This window comes from Dromaius novaehollandiae, chromosome 2 (assembly GCF_036370855.1).
Source record: "Dromaius novaehollandiae isolate bDroNov1 chromosome 2, bDroNov1.hap1, whole genome shotgun sequence".
In the NCBI taxonomy this organism is placed as follows: Eukaryota; Metazoa; Chordata; class Aves; order Casuariiformes; family Dromaiidae; genus Dromaius; species Dromaius novaehollandiae.
Window position 1 is genome coordinate 169,285,914 of NC_088099.1, and position 16,600 is coordinate 169,302,513.

A 16,600-nucleotide genomic window follows, 5' to 3' on the forward strand; every position below is an offset into this window, starting at 1 on the left:
CCTCTGCGGGGCCCTCCCCAGGGAAGAGACGCCGGCTGCGGCTGAGAAGCCCTTTATTTAGGCGCAGGCCCCGCTCCACCGACCCCCCCCCGGCAAAGCCGCCCGCGGCCGCGATCCGCGCCGCGCCGCCGGAGCACGGGGTGTGGACGCGCGGCCCCCACCGCGGCCCCCCCGGCCCCCGGCTCAGTCCCCCAGCAGCGCGGTGGCCTCCTGCACGTGGTCGCGCACCACCCGGTCCAGGACGGCGTGCACGGCCTTGCAGGCCCGGCTGGCCGCCTCGATGACCTCCTCCAGGCGGTCCTCGTGCAGCCGCGCGTTCATCTCGAGCAGGGCGATGTGCTCCGACGCGGGCAGCAGGGCCAGGGCCACCTGCGGCCCCCCGGCCACCTCCTCCACGTAGCTGAGGTCGGCCAGCGGCGTGTCCTCCACGAAGCCGGCCGAGCTGGCGCACACGTAGTCCCGCATGGGGATGCCGGCGTCGATGACGGCCAGCGTCGCGGCGTTCACGCAGGCGCAGTAGTTGCCGCCGTCGGCCTGCAGGATCTGGGGGAGCGGCGGGGCACGCTCGGCGCGGGAGCCAGCCCCCGGCACCCCGCGAGCCGAGCCCCAGAGCGAGCGGGGTCCCGCAGACGGGCCATCCCCTCCCCGTCCATCCCTGTCCCCGCGGAGGGAGCAGGCCCGGGGCTCACCTGGACGTAGATGTCGATCTGGGAGCGGGGGTAGAGCTGCGTGAGGATGGCGGCCTCGAAGGTCTGCTTGAGGTGCAGCGTCATCTCGCTGGACTTGCGGTCGCCGTGGGGCCGGCGCTTGCGCTCGCTGGTGCTGAAGGTGGCCATGCTGTACTGGCAGTTCACCAGCGCCCGGTCGTGCAGCGCCTTGCTGCGGGAGCCGCGCATCTGCAAGGGGGCCAGGGTGAGCGCCGCGCCCGCCGGCCCGGACGCCTGGGTCCCCGCTAGCTGGGGCGGGGGGCACGGAGGAAGAGCCCGGACTGGCTGGGGGGTTGGCAAGGGTGCCTGGCTCCCCATCAGGCCTAGGGGGAGAAAGGAGGGGATGGAGGGGACGAACCCGGCCACCTGGTCCTGCTGGCCCTGGGGGGACGGAGGGGATGGAGGGGGCAGCAGGGACGGTCCATGTGCCTGGTCCTGCCATGTCTGGAGGGATGGAGGGGACGGGAGGGATGGAGAGAACAACAGGGACAGTCCATCTGCCTGGTCCTGGTGGTCCGGGGGACAGAGCTGATGGAGGGGATGGCAGGGGCAGCCCAGTTGCCTGGTCCTGCCAGGCCCAGGGGATGGTGGAGACAGAGGGGACAGCAGTGAACGTCCATCTGCCTGGTCCTGCCAGGTCCAGAGGGATGGAGCGGAAAGAAGGGACAGAGAGGACAGCAGGGACGGTCCATCTGCCTGGTCCTGGTGGTCCGGGGAGGATGGAGGTGACGGAGGGGACATCAGGGACGGCCCAGTCGCCTGGCCCTGCCAGGCCCGGGGATGGTGGAGACGGAGGGGACAGCAGCGAAGGTCCATCTGTGGGTCCTGCCAGTCCGTGGGGGACAGAGGGGGGCAGGGAGGGCCCGGCCACCTGGTCCCACCAGCCCTAGAGGGGACGAACCTGGTCCCACCAGGGCCAGGGGGACGGAGGGGACATCCTGGCTGGGGGGTCCCGGGGGGCGGCGGGGGGGGGCCCATCCCCGGTGCGTGGTCCCGGCGCCCCGGGGGGTGCTCACCTCGTGGGGGCCGTACACCACGGCCAGCGCCTTGGTGTTGCCCTGCTCGATGTAGGCCGAGCCGTCGGCCTGCGCGAAGACGCCCATGCGGGCGCGCACCTTGCGCAGCTCGGCCGCGCGGCGCCCGTCCACCCGGTAGCCCTCGTCCGACAGCAGCTCCAGCGCCGCCATGCCGCTCCCGGAGGGCCCCTGCGCGGGCGGGACTACAACTCCCGGCGGCCCCTGCGCGGGCGGGACTACAACTCCCGACAGCCCCCGCGCGGCCGCACTGCTAGTGGCGCGTCGCCGCCGCGAGAACTACAGGTCCCAGTGCGCACCGCGGCGCGGCCGCCGCTCCCGGCGTGCCCCGCGGCCGCGCCGCCGCCGTTGCCATGGCGACGCGGCCCAGTCGGGGTGGCCGGCCCGTGTCCGGCTCTCCGAGGCCTCCGGGCCGCGATGCCGCCCAGGGCGCTCCGGCGATGCGGCTGCGTCACGCCGCCTCTTCCCCCAGCACAAGCTGCCATTTATACCTTTACATAAGCCCACTGCTTAAGCAGGCTCGGCCACAGTGGTGTTTTCCTAGCGTGCTGCCACGTGCCCTAACGCGACAGGACGGGACTCAGCGACATGGCGTCTTTGCCCCAGCACTCCCTTCCCCAGACGTCTCCATTCCCTATCTGCTGGCTGTGTTTTGCCCGGTTTCCGGCCCAAACGGCCTGAGAGCCGGCGCACGTGCTCCCCGCAGTGCTCCCGGGAGCCGGCACCACGGTGCGGAGCTCTGCAGGACGGGCAGGACCTCCGCTTGCTCGGCCACCGCACGTTTATCTGCTGCGGGCACAGCCGAGGCCGGGCCTTGCCACTCACCCCGTCTCTCACGGGCACTTTGTCAGCAAGCCTGACACCCCCGCGCTGACAGGGCTGAATTCGGGGACGTCTCCGACGGGAGCGCATGGAGGCTCCGTACATCCAGCGGGCATTCCCACTCGCTCTGCGACTCCGGTAACTTTGCTCTCCTTAGTGAAACACCTGCAGTAACACAACGACGGATATACAGGGCCTGTCTTTGCACAGCAGCCTTACACGCTGACCCTGATGGCAGTGGTTTACCAGCAGGAACGGGCTGGAGAACTGAGTCAAGGGTTCAGCTGCTCCGAGCCCTTCGTCGGCTGCCGACAGCACCTTTCCGGAGGTCAAGCAAATGTGCTGAGCCTCCTGCCGTGACCTGAGCCACGGGGCACCCCTGTGAACCAGCAGAGCTTTGTGCCAGTCTCCACCAATATCCCCTCTATCCTGCTGCACATGGAGCAAGAGGGGCCGCGCAGGGTGGATGGTCCCCATGACTGATGCAGACTCACGTCTTCCCTTGAAACCTCCAGGGCCCCTTCATGTCGCGGGGCTCATCCCCAGATCGCCTATCTCCTCCGTATGTTATAAAGTGGTCGGGCTGTTCTACTAAATCCTGGAATACGCATCCTCCAGAATGCTAAAGTCCCCAGCATGGCACGTAACTCCTTCCTGTTCCCAAGGACGGGTGAAAATTGTTGGATTTCTCGCAGCATTTAGCAGGGATTGTTCTCCACCCCGCACCCGTCTGGCTCCTCAGCTGCCTCCCCGACCCTGTCCTTGCTCCTCTCCCCGGGGCCTCAACCCCAGGGGCTGTAGGTGTGTTACAGGTGTCCGTGGCCCGTGGCAGATGCCGTGTGCCCTCCCAGCAGGACGTCACCAAGCACCTGCCCAGCACCGGCCTCTCCTGGTAGTTTCAGTGTTTGCAGCTCTGTAGCCAGTATCGTTTGAGCAACGGTGGGACGATGCCTAAAGCCTGGCGGTAAGCGAGGAAACGTGCGTTGGGGTCCCTGCCAGGGGAAAGCAAATCTCCCCGTCTTGTGTACCGGGACCACAAAGCACATCCTCACATCCACAGTGGCCATCCAGGGCATGGCACGTTCGCAGGAGAACTGGCTGTATCCGTTACCCCGGGAGCTGGACGCGGTTCGGTGGCAGCGGTCATGGCTCTGAGACCTCCATCAGCCACCGCTGCCACGAGGTTTCTAACAGGCCACGCGGGAGAGCTGCAGCGGGAACGAGCCCGGGTAATGATTCTCCCAGCTGCTTTCTCACGGGCCGCTCGGTTCAGGTCACGGGCACCGAGGATCATTAACCAGCTGCTGCGAGGCGGCGCCAGCCGTAACGAGCTCCCCGTTACAGGCAGTGACTTGTCCCTTAACAGCTACGACAGAAACGGTTGTGCACCGAGCGGAGGCCGTCCTTCGCCAGTGCCCTTCGCCACCGCCGAGGTTGGGCTCCTGTGTCAACAAGGAACGACATAAGGCAGCAATCATTAACTCCGAGCGGCGTCTCGGGACTGGAATCCTTTGTGTGGGAGTAGCGGCCGCTAGCGCTGCCACGGGCTCGAGCCCCGACCCGGGTTTCCTGCAGGTTCACAGTCCGGGTTCAGAGCTGGTACGTCGGGATATGTCCCCGAGCTCGTGTTCCTGGCGTCCTCGCGCTCCTTAGACACTACTTTCTTAAATTGTTCAGTGTCTCCTCCCTTCCCTGATGCAGGTCCCAGAGGATAATCACGGGGAGCTAATGAGGGAAACCTGGCCAAGGGCCATAAAGCAGGAGCCTGCAGCCCACGTAGCCGACTTGGAGCATCCTTCATCCACACACAGCTTCTGTAGCCCCGTACGTCTGACAGCAACTGCGGGTGCTCCCCAGTTTCCCCCTTCTGCTTTTCCCTTGGCATAGGGACAGGCTGGCGCTTTTGCATGACGTTTCCTTTAGCCGATGTTCTCCCGTTTCTCATCTCTGGTGATGTATAGCACTAAATCCGCTAATGTACACTGGAAGACCTCTTAGAAGGTGCTACCACTTAAGCCTGCCTTAACAGCTAACGCTAACTATGTCAGCACTGCCTCTGCTACCTTTGCTACGGGATGGAGATGTCTTGGCTCCCAAATGACCACGCGGGGAGCTGGCTCTGCGGGAGCGGGCTGGCCGGCGCCTGGGGCCACGGGTGTGGGTCCTCCCCATTGAGCTACAGTTTTCAGCACGGCAGTTTGCAAACCGGCTGCCGAGCTCCGCGGCCAGGTGCCTTCCCCTGAAACCGCAGGGTGGAAAGTGCGTCCCCAGCGCAAAGCGTGAGGCCCTAACGGACTTGTAATATCGGCCCCGTGGTGTCTGGTGCTATTCCCGGACCTAACGCTACGGATTGGGCTTCGCACGGGGCAAGCGGAGCTGGCTGCTCCGTCTGCCCCGATCGAGCCCCGTGTCTCCGCTCCAGGTCTCAGCTCGGGGCAGCGAAACCTCCCGCAGGCACCTGGAGCTTTGGCTCGAGCGATTTATTTTGCACTTCGCGTTGCCTGCGCTTCACCTCCCAGGCGTCCTTCCTTGCCCGCTTCCGACACCACTAAATATCACGGTCTGTGTGGGTCCCCCCAACCCCAAATACCCCCCTCTCCCTGGGGGCCCAGGCGTCCGGCTCCCCTCCCCCCCGGGCCGACATCCGCGCGCGCCGCCGTGGACTACAGCTCCCAGCGTGCCCCGCGGCAGCGGCCGCGCCTCCCGGCAGGCAGCGCGCCCCGCCCCCGGCGTCGCCCCGCCCCCTCCCGGACCACGCCCCCCCCCCGCCCCGGCCCCGCCCCCTGCCGAGCCGGCGCTCGGCGCTGCGGGACGGCGACCGGGACCAGCACCGGGACCAGCACCGGGACCGCAGCGGGCCGAGCCGAGCCGAGCCGAGCCGAGCCGAGCCGAGCCACCCCGGGCCGCCATGGCGGCGGCGGGCCCCGCCGGCTTCCAGTTCGCCATCGACCGCGGCGGCACCTTCACCGACGTGTTCGCCCGCTGCCCCGGCGGCCGCGTCCGCGTCCTCAAGCTGCTCTCCGAGGACCCGGGCTACGACGACGCGCCCACCGAGGGCATCCGCCGCGTCCTGCAGGAGGTGAGCCGCCCCCGCCGCCAAGGACCCCCCCAGGAACCCTCCCAGGACCCCCCTGGGACCCCCCCGGGAACCCCCCCAGGACCCCCCTGGGACCCCCCCGCGATCCCCCCCGGGAACCCCCCCAGGACCGCCCTGGGACCCCCCCGCGATCCCCCCCGGGAACCCCCCCAGGACCGCCCTGGGACCCCCCCGCGATCCCCCCCGGGAACCCCCCCAGGACGCCCCTGGGTCCCCCCCGCGATCCCCCCCAGGAACCCTCCCGCGATCCCCCCAGGACCCCCCTGGGACCCCCCCGCGATCCCCCCCGGGAACCCTCCCAGGACCCCCCTGGGCCCCCCCCGCGATCCCCCCCAGGAACCCTCCCGCGATCCCCCCAGGACCCCCCTGGGACCCCCCCGCGATGCCCCCCAGGAACCCCCCCAGGACCCCCCCGGGACCTCCCCGGGACCCCCCCAGGAATCCCCTCAGGAACCTCCCTGGGACCCCCCTGCGATCCCTCCGGGACCCCCCCACGATCCCCCCAAGAACCCCCCCAAGACCCCTCAGGACTCCCCCGCGAACCCCCCCCGGGACCCCCCTGCGATCCCCCCAGGACCCCCCCGGGACACTGCCAGGGACCCCCTTGAGACCCCCCCCAGGACCCCCCCAAGATCTTCCCAAGGATCCCCCCAGGAATCCCCCCGGGACACCCCCCAGGACACCTCCAGGACCCTCCCCAAGGACCCCCCTGAGACCCCCCCCGGGACCCCCCCATAAGGCCCTCCATCCCCCCCCATGACCGCTCCCCTGTGCCCGCCCCATATCCCTCCCCCCGGGGACTCCCCCTTGGATCCCCCCACCAGGATCGCTCTGGGATCACCCCCAGGACCCCCGGGAGACCACCCCCCCAGGGCCTCCCCCAGACCCCCACCAGGACCCCCTGGGGCCTCCCCGACACCCCCCAGGACCCCCACGGTGCCCCCCCCCGGGACCCCCCCAGGGCTCCCCAAACTCTCCTTGGATCCCCCCGGGACCGCCCCCAAGAACCTGAGACCCCCCCAACCCCCCCGTGGTCCCCCTGTGTCGCGGGGTGGGGGGGTCCCGGGGGCGCGGGGTCCCCGGGGCGGGCGCCGAGCCGTGCCGCCCGGCGTCGTCGCCCGCGGTGTGGCGGCAGGAGTGCGGGGCGGCGGTGCCCCGCGAGCGCCCGCTGGACGCCTCGCGCATCGAGTGGATCCGCATGGGCACCACGGTGGCCACCAACGCCCTGCTGGAGCGCCGGGGCGAGCGGGTGGCCCTGCTCGTCACCCGCGGCTTCCGCGACCTGCTGCACATCGGCAACCAGGCGCGCCCGCGCATCTTCGACCTGGTGAGCCCCCGCGCCGCCCCGTCCCCGCGCCGTCCCCGCGCGTCCTCTGCCCCGGCCAGACGTCCTTGGAGCCGCGCGGCAAGGACCCGGATCGCCCGGCCGGGCTCCCTGCCCGCTCCCCCCCCCCCCCCGCCCCGTCCCGCGCCGCTGGGTCCCTGCCACGGCCCGGCGCCAGCGCCGCCTCCGCGTGCCGGGACGGGCGCCTGGCACCTCCCCGTCCCGCTGTCCCGCTGCGCAGGAGGTGGCGGTGCCCGAGGTGCTCTACGAGGAGGTGATCGAGGTGGACGAGCGGCTCATCCCCTGCCAGCCCGGCTGCCGGCTGCCGGGCAAGGAGGCCCTGCCGGTGCTCGCAGGTGGGTGCCGGCGGCGGGGGGGGGCGGGGGGGGCGCCGGCGGCTCCGCCGGCCCCTCCGACCCGCTGGCCGTGCCCAGGCGCCACGGGGGACTCGCTGCTGCTGCAGCGGCCGCTGGACCTGGCGGCGCTGCGGAGGGAGCTGGAGGGCGTGCTGGCCCGCGGCATCCGCAGCCTGGCCGTGCTGCTGCTGCACTCCTACGCGTGAGTCCGTGGGGACGGGGGGCTGCCGTGGGGGGCCGCGCCGCCCCCTCCGACCGCCGCGCTGTCCCCCGGCAGCTGGCCGGGCCACGAGCAGCAGGTCGGGGCGCTGGCGCGGGAGCTGGGCTTCGGGCACGTGTCGCTGTCCTCCTCGGTGACGGCCATGGCGCGGGCGGTGCCGCGGGGCTACACGGCCTGCGCCGACGCCTACCTCACCCCCTGCATCCGCCGCTACCTGGAGAGCTTCCGCGCCGGCTTCGCCCGGCGGCTGCAGGTGAGTGGGGCCGGGCCGCGGCGGGACCCCCCCCCCGGCCCCCCGCCGCCGCCGCCGCCCCACGCGCCCGCTCTGCGCCGCAGGACGTGCCGGTGCTCTTCATGCGCTCCGACGGCGGCCTCACGCCCATGCGGCAGTTCAGCGGCGCCCGCGCCATCCTCTCGGGCCCGGCGGGCGGCGTGGTGGGCTACGCCGTCACCACCTACCGCCGCGACGACCGCCAGCCCGTCATCGGCTTCGACATGGGAGGTGAGGGCGGCGGGGGCCGGCGGGGGCCGGCGGGGCGCGGGGGCCGTGCTCACCGCGCCGCCCCCAGGCACCTCGACGGACGTCAGCCGCTACGCCGGCGAGTACGAGCACGTCTTCGAGGCCACCACGGCCGGCATCAGCATCCAGGCGCCGCAGCTCGACATCAACACCGTGGCGGCCGGCGGCGGCTCCATGCTCTTCTTCAGGTGGGCGGTCCGGGGGGGTCCCGCATGCCCCCCCTCCCTCCCCGCGGCTCTGCCACCACCCTCCCGCCGTCTCCTCCAGGTCGGGGCTCTTCGTGGTCGGCCCTGAGTCCGCGGGGGCCCATCCCGGCCCGGCTTGCTACCGGAAAGGTGAGCGTGCTCCGGGCGCCGGGGGGCACCGGGGGGGCCGCACCGCGCTCACCGCCCCGTCCGGGCGCAGGGGGGCCGCTGACCGTCACCGACGCCAACCTCTGCCTGGGCCGCCTGCTCCCCGAGTACTTCCCGCGCATCTTCGGGCCGGGCGAGGACCAGCCGCTGTCGCGGGACGCCACGCTGCAGGCCTTCCGGGAGCTGGCCGCCCGCGTCAACGCCTTCCCGGCCGGATCCGGCCCCCGCGCCCCGCTCTCCGTCGAGGAGGTGGCCATGGGCTTCATCCGCGTGGCCAACGAGGCCATGTGCCGGCCCATCCGCGCCCTGACGCAGGTGAGGGGCGCGGGAACCCGGCGGCCGGGGGAAATCCAGCCTCCGGCGCCCGGCGGCTCCCCGGTTTTCCGCGCGGGGAGACGGACGGGCGCCCCGTCTGCCGCTTCTCCGCCCGCAGGCGCGGGGCCACGACACGTCGCGCCACGTGCTGGCGTGCTTCGGGGGCGCGGGGGGGCAGCACGCCTGCGCCATCGCCCGCGCCCTGGGCATGAAGAAGGTCTTCATCCACAAGTAGGTACAGGGGGGCGCGTTCTGGGGCTCGGGGGGGGGGCCGCTTTGGAGTGGGGGGTTCCCAGCCCCCCAGGTGGATGCTCTGGGGTGGGGGTACCTGGCCCCCCCCAGGCAGATGCTTTGGGGTTGGGCTTTCCTGGCCCCCCAAGCAAATGCTCTGGGGTCAAGGGTTCCCAGCCCCCCCCCAGACAGATTCTTTGGGGTCTGAGGTTCCCGGCCTTCCTGACCCCCCCAGGCAGATGCTCTGGGGTCGGGTGGTCCCAGCCCCCCCAGGCGGATGCTGTGGGACAGGGGTGCCTGGCCCCCAGTGGATGCTCTGGGGTGGGGGTTCCTGTCCCCCCCCCAGGCAGATGCTTTGGGGTTGGGGGTTCCCAGCCCCCCCAAGTGGATGCTTTGGGGATCTGAGGTTCCCGGCCTTCCTGACCCCCCCGGCAGATGCTCTGGGGTGGGGGTTCCTCTCCACCCCAGGTGGATGCTCTGGGGCAGGGGTACCCGGCCCCCCCCCAGGTGGATGCTTTGGGGTCAGGGAGTTCCCAGCCCCCCCCCCCACAGACATGCTTTGGGGTCGGGGGTTCCCTTCCCCCCCAAGCAGATGCTTTGGGGTCGGGGGTTCCCACCCCCCCCGGGCAGATGCTGTGGGTCGGGGGTGCCTGTCCCCCCCAGGCGGATGCTGTGGGTCGGGGGTACCCGCCCGCCCCAGGCGGATGCTGCGGGGGCTGCGCGGCGGGGGGGCCTGGCGTGGGACGCTGGCGGTGGGTGTCGCGCAGGTACAGCGGGATCCTCTCGGCCTACGGCATGGCGCTGGCGGACGTGGTGCACGAGGCGCAGGCGCCCTGCGCCCTCCGCTACGAGCCCCGCGCCTTCGCCCAGCTGGACCAGCGCATCGCCGCCCTGGAGCAAGAGTGCGTGGAGGCGCTGCAGGCGCAGGGCTTCTCCAGGTACCGCCGCCCGCGCCGGCCCGGCCCGCCGCGCCGCCGGCCCCGGCGCCTTCCTCCCCGCGCCCACCTCCCGCTGCCCGCGCAGGTCCCAGATCCGCACGGAGGCCTTCCTGCACCTGCGCTACGAGCGCACCGACTGCGCCCTCATGTGCTCCGCCACGGGCCACCCGGCCACGCCGCGGTCCTGCCGCGCCGGGGACTTCCGCGCCGCCTTCGCCAGCAGGTCGGTCCCGGCTGCGGCGGGGCGGTGCACGGCGTTGGCCGCGGTTATCCCCCGCCGGGGGTGGGATTCGCTATCCCCAGCGCGCGCTGGGCTCCTGCGGCTGGGCGCTGCCGCTGCAGCTGGCACCCGCTCCTGCCCCGCAGGTACATGACGGAGTTCGGCTTCACCATCCCCGACCGCGCCATGGTGGTGGACGACGTGCGGGTCAGGGGCACGGGCAGCACCGGCATCAGCTGCGAGACGCCCCTGGAGCCCAGCGGGAAGCCGGCCCGCGTGGAGACGGTGAGCGCTGCCCCGGCATCGGGCTGGCTCCCGCGAGAGGGGGGGCGGCCCCGGACGGGACTCGGGACATGGCCGTGGCCCCCCAGGTGACGCGGTGCTACTTCGAGGACGGCTACCTGGAGACGCCGGTGTACCTGCTGGAGGAGCTCTCCTGCGACCACTCCGTCCCCGGCCCCGGCATCATCATCGATAAGAACAGGTGGGGACGCCCGGACGCCTGGGTCCCCTCCCTCGGCGGGGAAGGATCGCTAAGGAGTAGCCTGAGGAGGAGGAACGAGTCCGCCCCATCCCTGGCCGGGGCGGGGAGAGCTGCCCGGATGCCGGGGCTCTCCCCAGAGCAGCCCCCTGCCCCGCAGGGCTGGGTGCAGCCCCCCGTAACGCGGCCTCTCCCGCAGCACCATCCTGATCGAGCCGGGCTGCACCGCCAGCCTCACGCGCTTCGGCGACGTCTGCATCGCCGTCGGCTCCGGCAAGCCGTGCCCCATCGGCACCCAGCTCGACGCCATCCAGCTCTCCATCTTCTCCCACCGCTTCATGAGCATCGCAGGTGCGGCCGGGCCGCCCCGGCCCCCCGGAGCCGCGGGGACGAAACACGGCTGGGCGGCGGGGAGGGGGGGCCCGGGACGCCCGTGGGGGCCCGGCGCGAAGGGGGCTCTGGGGACGGCGCTGGGGGGGCGGTCGGGGGTCTTGTGGGGCGGGGGGGCTGCTGCCCCCCGCCAGCCCCCGCCCCCCTCCTCAGGGTCCGCCGTGGCCCCTCGGTGTCCCCCGCAGAGCAGATGGGCCGGATCCTGCAGCGCACGGCCATCTCCACCAACATCAAGGAGCGGCTGGACTTCTCCTGCGCGCTCTTCGGGCCGGACGGGGGGCTGGTGTCCAACGCCCCCCACATCCCCGTGCACCTGGGCGCCATGCAGGAGACCGTCCAGTTCCAGGTACCAGGGTCCCCCCGGCCGCCCCCCGGCTCCCCCCTGCCCCGCTGAGCCATCGTCCCCCCGCCCCGGTGCCGTTGCAGATCCGCAACCTCGGCGAGGACCTCCGGGAGGGCGACGTGATCCTCAGCAACCACCCGTGCGCGGGGGGCAGCCACCTGCCCGACCTCACCGTCATCACGCCCGTGAGTGGGGGGCGCCGGGGGCGCCCGGGGGGGCCGCCCCCCGCGACGCCGGGCTCAGCGCCGGGCTCTCCGCAGGTCTTCTGGGCCGGCGTCCCCAAGCCGGTGTTCTTCGTGGCCAGCCGCGGGCACCACGCGGACATCGGGGGCATCACCCCCGGCTCCATGCCGCCCCACTCCAAGACGCTGCAGGAGGAGGGAGCCGTCTTCGTCTCCTTCAAGCTGGTGAAGGACGGCGTCTTCCAGGAGGAGGGTAGGTCGGGGCTGGGACGGTGCCCCGTGGTGGGGTGCCGGGGCCGCGCGTCCCCCACCCCGCTCCTGCTCATCCCCTTCGTTCCCCGGCAGCGGTGACCGAGGCCCTGATGGCGCCCGGCCGCATCCCGGGCAGCAGCGGGACCCGCAACCTCCAGGACAACCTGTCAGACCTGCGGGCCCAGGTGGCCGCCAACCAGAAGGGCATCCAGCTGGTCAACGAGCTCATCGGGCTCTACGGTCTCCCGGTGGTCCAGGCCTACATGGCCCACATCCAGGTAAGGGCCGCGCGCCGGCCGGCCGCCCCCCCGGCCCGCCGCCCCCCGTGACGCCCCGCCGTCCCCAGGCCAACGCCGAGGTGGCCGTGCGCGAGATGCTCAAGGGCTTCGCCGCCCGCTGGGGCACGTCGGTGGAGGCTGAGGACCACATGGACGATGGCTCGCCCATCCGGCTGCGGGTGCAGGTGGACCCGCGGGAGGTGAGCCGGGTCCCGGCTCCTCCATCCTGCTCCGGGATGGGCGGCGTCTGGGAAGAAGGGGAGGCCGCCGGGGGGCTGAGGGCTGGGGGCCGCGTCCCAGCCCCGCTTTCTCCGCAGGGCAGCGCCGTGTTCGACTTCTCCGGCTCCGGGCACGAGGTGTACGGCAACTGCAACGCCCCGCGCGCCATCACCCTCTCTGCCCTCATCTACTGCCTGCGCTGCATGGTGGGCCAGGACATCCCGCTCAACCAGGTGGGCGCCGGGACCTTCCCCGGCCGTGGGGCCACCAGGCTGCCCCACACCCCCTCCTTTGGGGGCAAGGGGGTGTCCACCTCAGGAGAGCCGTGGGTCCGGGCATTCGCCCCTGCACGGGGCCGGGGCTGACGGGCTCTGCCCCCCCCCCCCAGGGCTGCCTGGCCCCCGTGCGCGTGGTCATCCCCAAGGGCTCCATCCTGGACCCCTCGCCCGAGGCCGCCGTGGTGGGGGGCAACGTGCTCACCTCGCAGCGGGTGGTGGACGTCATCCTCAAGGCTTTCGGGGTCTGCGCCGCCTCCCAGGTAGGGCGGGGGGCCCTTGGGGGGGGCCCGGGGGCTGGGAAGGGGGGGGCCCCCCTTCTTCTCCCGTCTCTCTCCCCGTGCAGGGCTGCATGAACAACGTCACCTTCGGGAACGAGCGCGTGGGCTACTACGAGACGGTGGCGGGGGGCGCGGGGGCCGGCCCCCGCTGGCACGGCCGCAGCGGGGTGCACACCCACATGACCAACACCCGCATCACCGACCCCGAGATCCTGGAGCAGCGGTGGGTGCGGGGCGGCCGGGGGCACCGCTCGCCCCGGTGCCCCTGCCGCCTCTGAGGCCGCCGTTTCGGGCCCCCCCCCAGGTACCCGGTGGTGCTGCGGCGCTTCGAGCTGAGCCGGGGCTCGGGGGGCGCGGGGCGCTTCCGCGGCGGCGACGGGGTGCTGCGCGAGCTGCTCTTCCGCGAGGACGCGGTGCTGTCGGTGCTGAGCGAGCGCCGCGCCGTCCGGCCCTACGGCCTGCAAGGTGAGCGCGTCCCCCCGCCCCGCGCCGCCCCACGGCCCCGCTGCCGCCCCACGCTCACCCCCTCGCTCTCCCGGGCAGGGGGCAGCCCTGGCTCCCCGGGCCTCAACCTGCTGCTGCGCCGCGATGGACGCACCGTCAGCCTGGGCAGCAAGACGTCGGTGCCCGTGCAGCCGGGGGTAAGAGCCTGGAAGGCCCTCTCTCTTCGCCGTGGGGCCGGCCCCATGTGCCGCTGCCACCGCCCCCCTTCTTGCCCCGCTGCAGGACGTGTTTTGCCTGCGGACGCCCGGCGGAGGGGGCTTCGGGGCGCCCGGCACGGCGGAGGCCCCCAAGGAGGGTGAGGAGCCACCGGCGCCCCGGAGCTTTGCGGAGCGTGGGAGCCTCTTCGACTACCGGCAGGCACAGGAGGCCGTGTGAGGGGCTGCCCGCCCCCCGGGCCCCCGGCTGCCTGCAGCGGGGCAGCCCTGGGTACATGTGCCCCCCGGGGCGGCCTGGCCCCCGGTATGCACATCCTATGGGGCAGCCCTGCCCCCGGGTATGTGCATCCCGTGGGGTGACCTGGCCCCGGGTGTGCACGCTCCATGGGGTGACCTGGCCCCCGGTATGCACACTCCAGGGGGTGACCTGGCCTCCAGTGTGCACACTCCGTGGGGTGACCTGGCCTCCAGTGTGCCCACTCCATGGGGTGACCTGGCCCCCGGTATGCACGCTCTATGGGGTGACCTGGCCCCCAGTACGCACATCCTATGGGGTGGCCCTGCCCCCGGGTATGTGCACGCCGTGGGGTGACCTGGCCCTAGATAATGCACCCCCCGGGGAGCAGCCCTAGCTCATAGGGCAGCCCTAACCCCAGGTACCCGCACCCCGTGGGGCAGCCCCATGGGGTGACCTGGCCCTAGGTAGGAGCACCCCCTGGGGCAGCCCTGACCTATAGGGTGGCCCTGACCCCAGGTACGCACACCCCGTGGGGCTGCCCCAGGTACGCACAGCCTATGGGGCAGCCCTAACCCCAGGTACGTGCATGCCATGGGGCAGCCCTAACCCATGGGGCAGCCCTGACCCCAGGTACGCAGACCCCGTGGGGCTGCCCCAGGTACGCACACCCCATGGGGCAGCCCTAACCCAAGGTACCTCCATCCCGGGGGGGTGACCTGGCCCCCAGCACCCCCTCCCTGTGGGGTGACCTGGCCCTAGGGAGGAGCACTCCATAGGGCAGCCCTATCCCATAGGGCAGCTCTACCCCGGGTACACACAGCCCCTGCGGGGACCTGGCCCCAGGTACGCACACGCCGTGGGGCAGCCCCCCAGCACGCGTGCCCTGCGGCAGTCCTGACCCTAGATACGCACATCCCAGGGGGTGGCAGCCCCCCCAGTACGCACACTCCCGGGGCAGCCCCCAGCCCCACATATGCACGCTCCAGAGGGGCAGCCCCCCCCGTCCCAGCTGCACACACCCCATGGGGCGGCTGCAGCCCCAGGCACGTGCGCCCCGTGGGGCAGCCCCTGCTCTCGATACGCACACCCCATGGGGTGGCTGCGGCCCCAGCATGCACGCTCCCACGGCCTGCCCCAGCCCCACATACACCCGTCCTGCGGGGCAGCCCCCCAGCCCCATATATGCACAGCCCATGGGGCAGCCCCCCCAGCCCCAGGTATGCACATCCTGTGGGGCAGCCCCCCCCACACTACATATGCCCATCCCATGGGGCAGCCCCCTGCCACTACATATGCTCATCTTGTGGGGCAGCCCCCTACCACTACATATGCACATCCCACGAGGCAGCCCCCCCAGCCCCACATAGGCACATCCCATAGGGCAGCCCCCCAGCCCCACATATGCACATCCCATAGGGCAGCCCCCCAGCCCCACATAGGCACATCCCATAGGGCAGCCCCCCAGCCCTCTCCATGCCTCAGGCTCCTGCCCCACACTCCTGGGCAGGGGGGACTCTGGACCTGCCCTCTCCTGCCCGGCCCCACGGCACTGCCCCGGCATTCACACCTGTGCCTCGCCGCCCCGGCCCCTGCAGCGCCCGGTCCCCCGGGTGTTGGGGGCAGCCGCAGGGGCCGAGCCCCACGCTGGGGCCCCCGGCGCGGCGGCTCTTCCCCGCGCTCCTCGCGAGCTCGGTGCCTTCCAATAAAAGCGCCTTCGGAGCCTCTGGCCATGGCCGTGTGTGGGGCGGGCAGGAGGGGGGCCCCCCGCGCGTCCCCCTCGGCTCGGGGCACGTTGAACCCGGGCGAACTCGGGGCTGGAGCTGTCCCCATCCTTGGTGAAGCCCTCGGTGGAGGGAGGACGGAGGAGGCCGAGCTGGGGACGGGGTGGGACCCCATGCCGTGGTGGGACTCCCATGTGGTGGTGGTGGGACTCCATGCAGCGGTGGGTCCCCATGCCATGGTGGGACCCCGTGCAGCTGTGGGACCCCGTGCGGTTGTGGGGCCCTGTGCAGCGGTGGGGCCCTGTGGGTCGGTGGCGCCCCATGCCCCCGTAGGTCTCCCTCCACGCCGTGGTGGGTCTCCCTGCCCACAGCAGCGGCTCCTCGCCGCGGGAGCCCAGAGGTGCTGAAAGCTCTCAGTGACCTGGCAAGCACCGGCTGGCCGGGGACAAGGCGGCAGGGTGGGGGCCGCCCCGTTGCCCCGATGGCCCATAACTCCTGGGTGGGGCCGGGGGGGCCACAGAGCTCGTCCCCTGCTGCGCCCGAGGTGGCCGGGGTCCCCGGGGCCTCGCAGCAGCACCGGCACCGCGTGAGCGGGACCAAGCGCGGGGGGCTGGGGGGGCACGACGTGGGCCGTGGCGAGCTGCGTGGTGCAGCCGGGGGGGCTGCGATGGGACCGGGGCACGTCGCACGGCCGTGGGGGCTCAGGGACGGGACCAGGACTTGTGGTACCACCATGGGGACACGGGGCCAGGGCTGTCACCCGATGCCTCCCGCCCAGGGCTGTCCGGGGAGGAGCAGGGCCCATCTGCAGGGTGAGGCTCCCTTGCATCAGCCCCATAGCCCGGCCTCCTCCACCCCCTATATAACCCATGGGATGGAGCAGCCGGCACCCACCGGGAGCAGCCGCACCGGAGCGTGGCAGCATCCCCACGGGACCCCCCCCCCCCCCGGCCAGGCCCCCCCCGGCCCCAAGGGGCCCCAGCAGCACCCCGGCCGGCGGCGGTGCTACCACCGGCACCCCGAGGCGCCCTACGGCTTCGTGGCCACGGTCGCCCTGGTCATCCAGGCCTCGCCGGAGAGGCGGCTCACGCTGCGGCAGGTGAGCGGGGCGCCCGGCCCGCCAGCCGTGGGGGGCAGCCCCATG

At 72.5% G+C, this 16,600-nt stretch overlaps 2 protein-coding genes across 3 annotated transcripts; one reads left to right on the forward strand and one right to left on the reverse strand.

Moving 5' to 3' along the window:
• Nucleotides 1-36: 36 nt before the first annotated feature.
• EXOSC4 (exosome component 4) lies at nt 37-1,933 on the reverse strand. The gene is made up of 3 exons (XM_026109564.2): nt 1,724-1,933; nt 690-896; nt 37-543 (listed from the first exon to the last, which is right to left on the reverse strand). Exons 1-3 carry the CDS (start codon nt 1,892-1,894, stop codon nt 184-186), a joined length of 738 nt encoding a protein of 245 aa, XP_025965349.2. The 5' UTR covers nt 1,895-1,933; the 3' UTR covers nt 37-183.
• A 3,394-nt stretch (nt 1,934-5,327) lies between these two features.
• On the forward strand, nt 5,328-15,459 carry OPLAH (5-oxoprolinase, ATP-hydrolysing). 2 transcript variants are annotated; one of them, XR_010388075.1, is made up of 26 exons: nt 5,328-5,642; nt 6,796-6,987; nt 7,226-7,542; nt 7,618-7,813; nt 7,897-8,062; nt 8,130-8,268; nt 8,348-8,415; nt 8,486-8,748; nt 8,867-8,979; nt 9,747-9,917; nt 10,003-10,140; nt 10,284-10,422; nt 10,509-10,621; nt 10,818-10,969; nt 11,194-11,354; nt 11,435-11,536; nt 11,612-11,786; nt 11,879-12,063; nt 12,132-12,263; nt 12,381-12,515; nt 12,671-12,820; nt 12,904-13,061; nt 13,143-13,303; nt 13,382-13,479; nt 13,565-15,102; nt 15,175-15,459. XR_010388075.1 is itself a non-coding variant. In XM_064507995.1 (25 exons), the coding sequence occupies exons 1-25, from the start codon at nt 5,472-5,474 to the stop codon at nt 13,715-13,717; spliced, it is 3,948 nt and encodes a 1,315-aa protein (XP_064364065.1). In that variant the 5' UTR covers nt 5,328-5,471; the 3' UTR covers nt 13,718-15,459. The 2 variants fall into 2 exon arrangements, 1 of the variants encoding a protein (XP_064364065.1); XM_064507995.1 differs by having other exon boundaries at nt 13,565-15,459.
• Nucleotides 15,460-16,600: the final 1,141 nt, after the last annotated feature.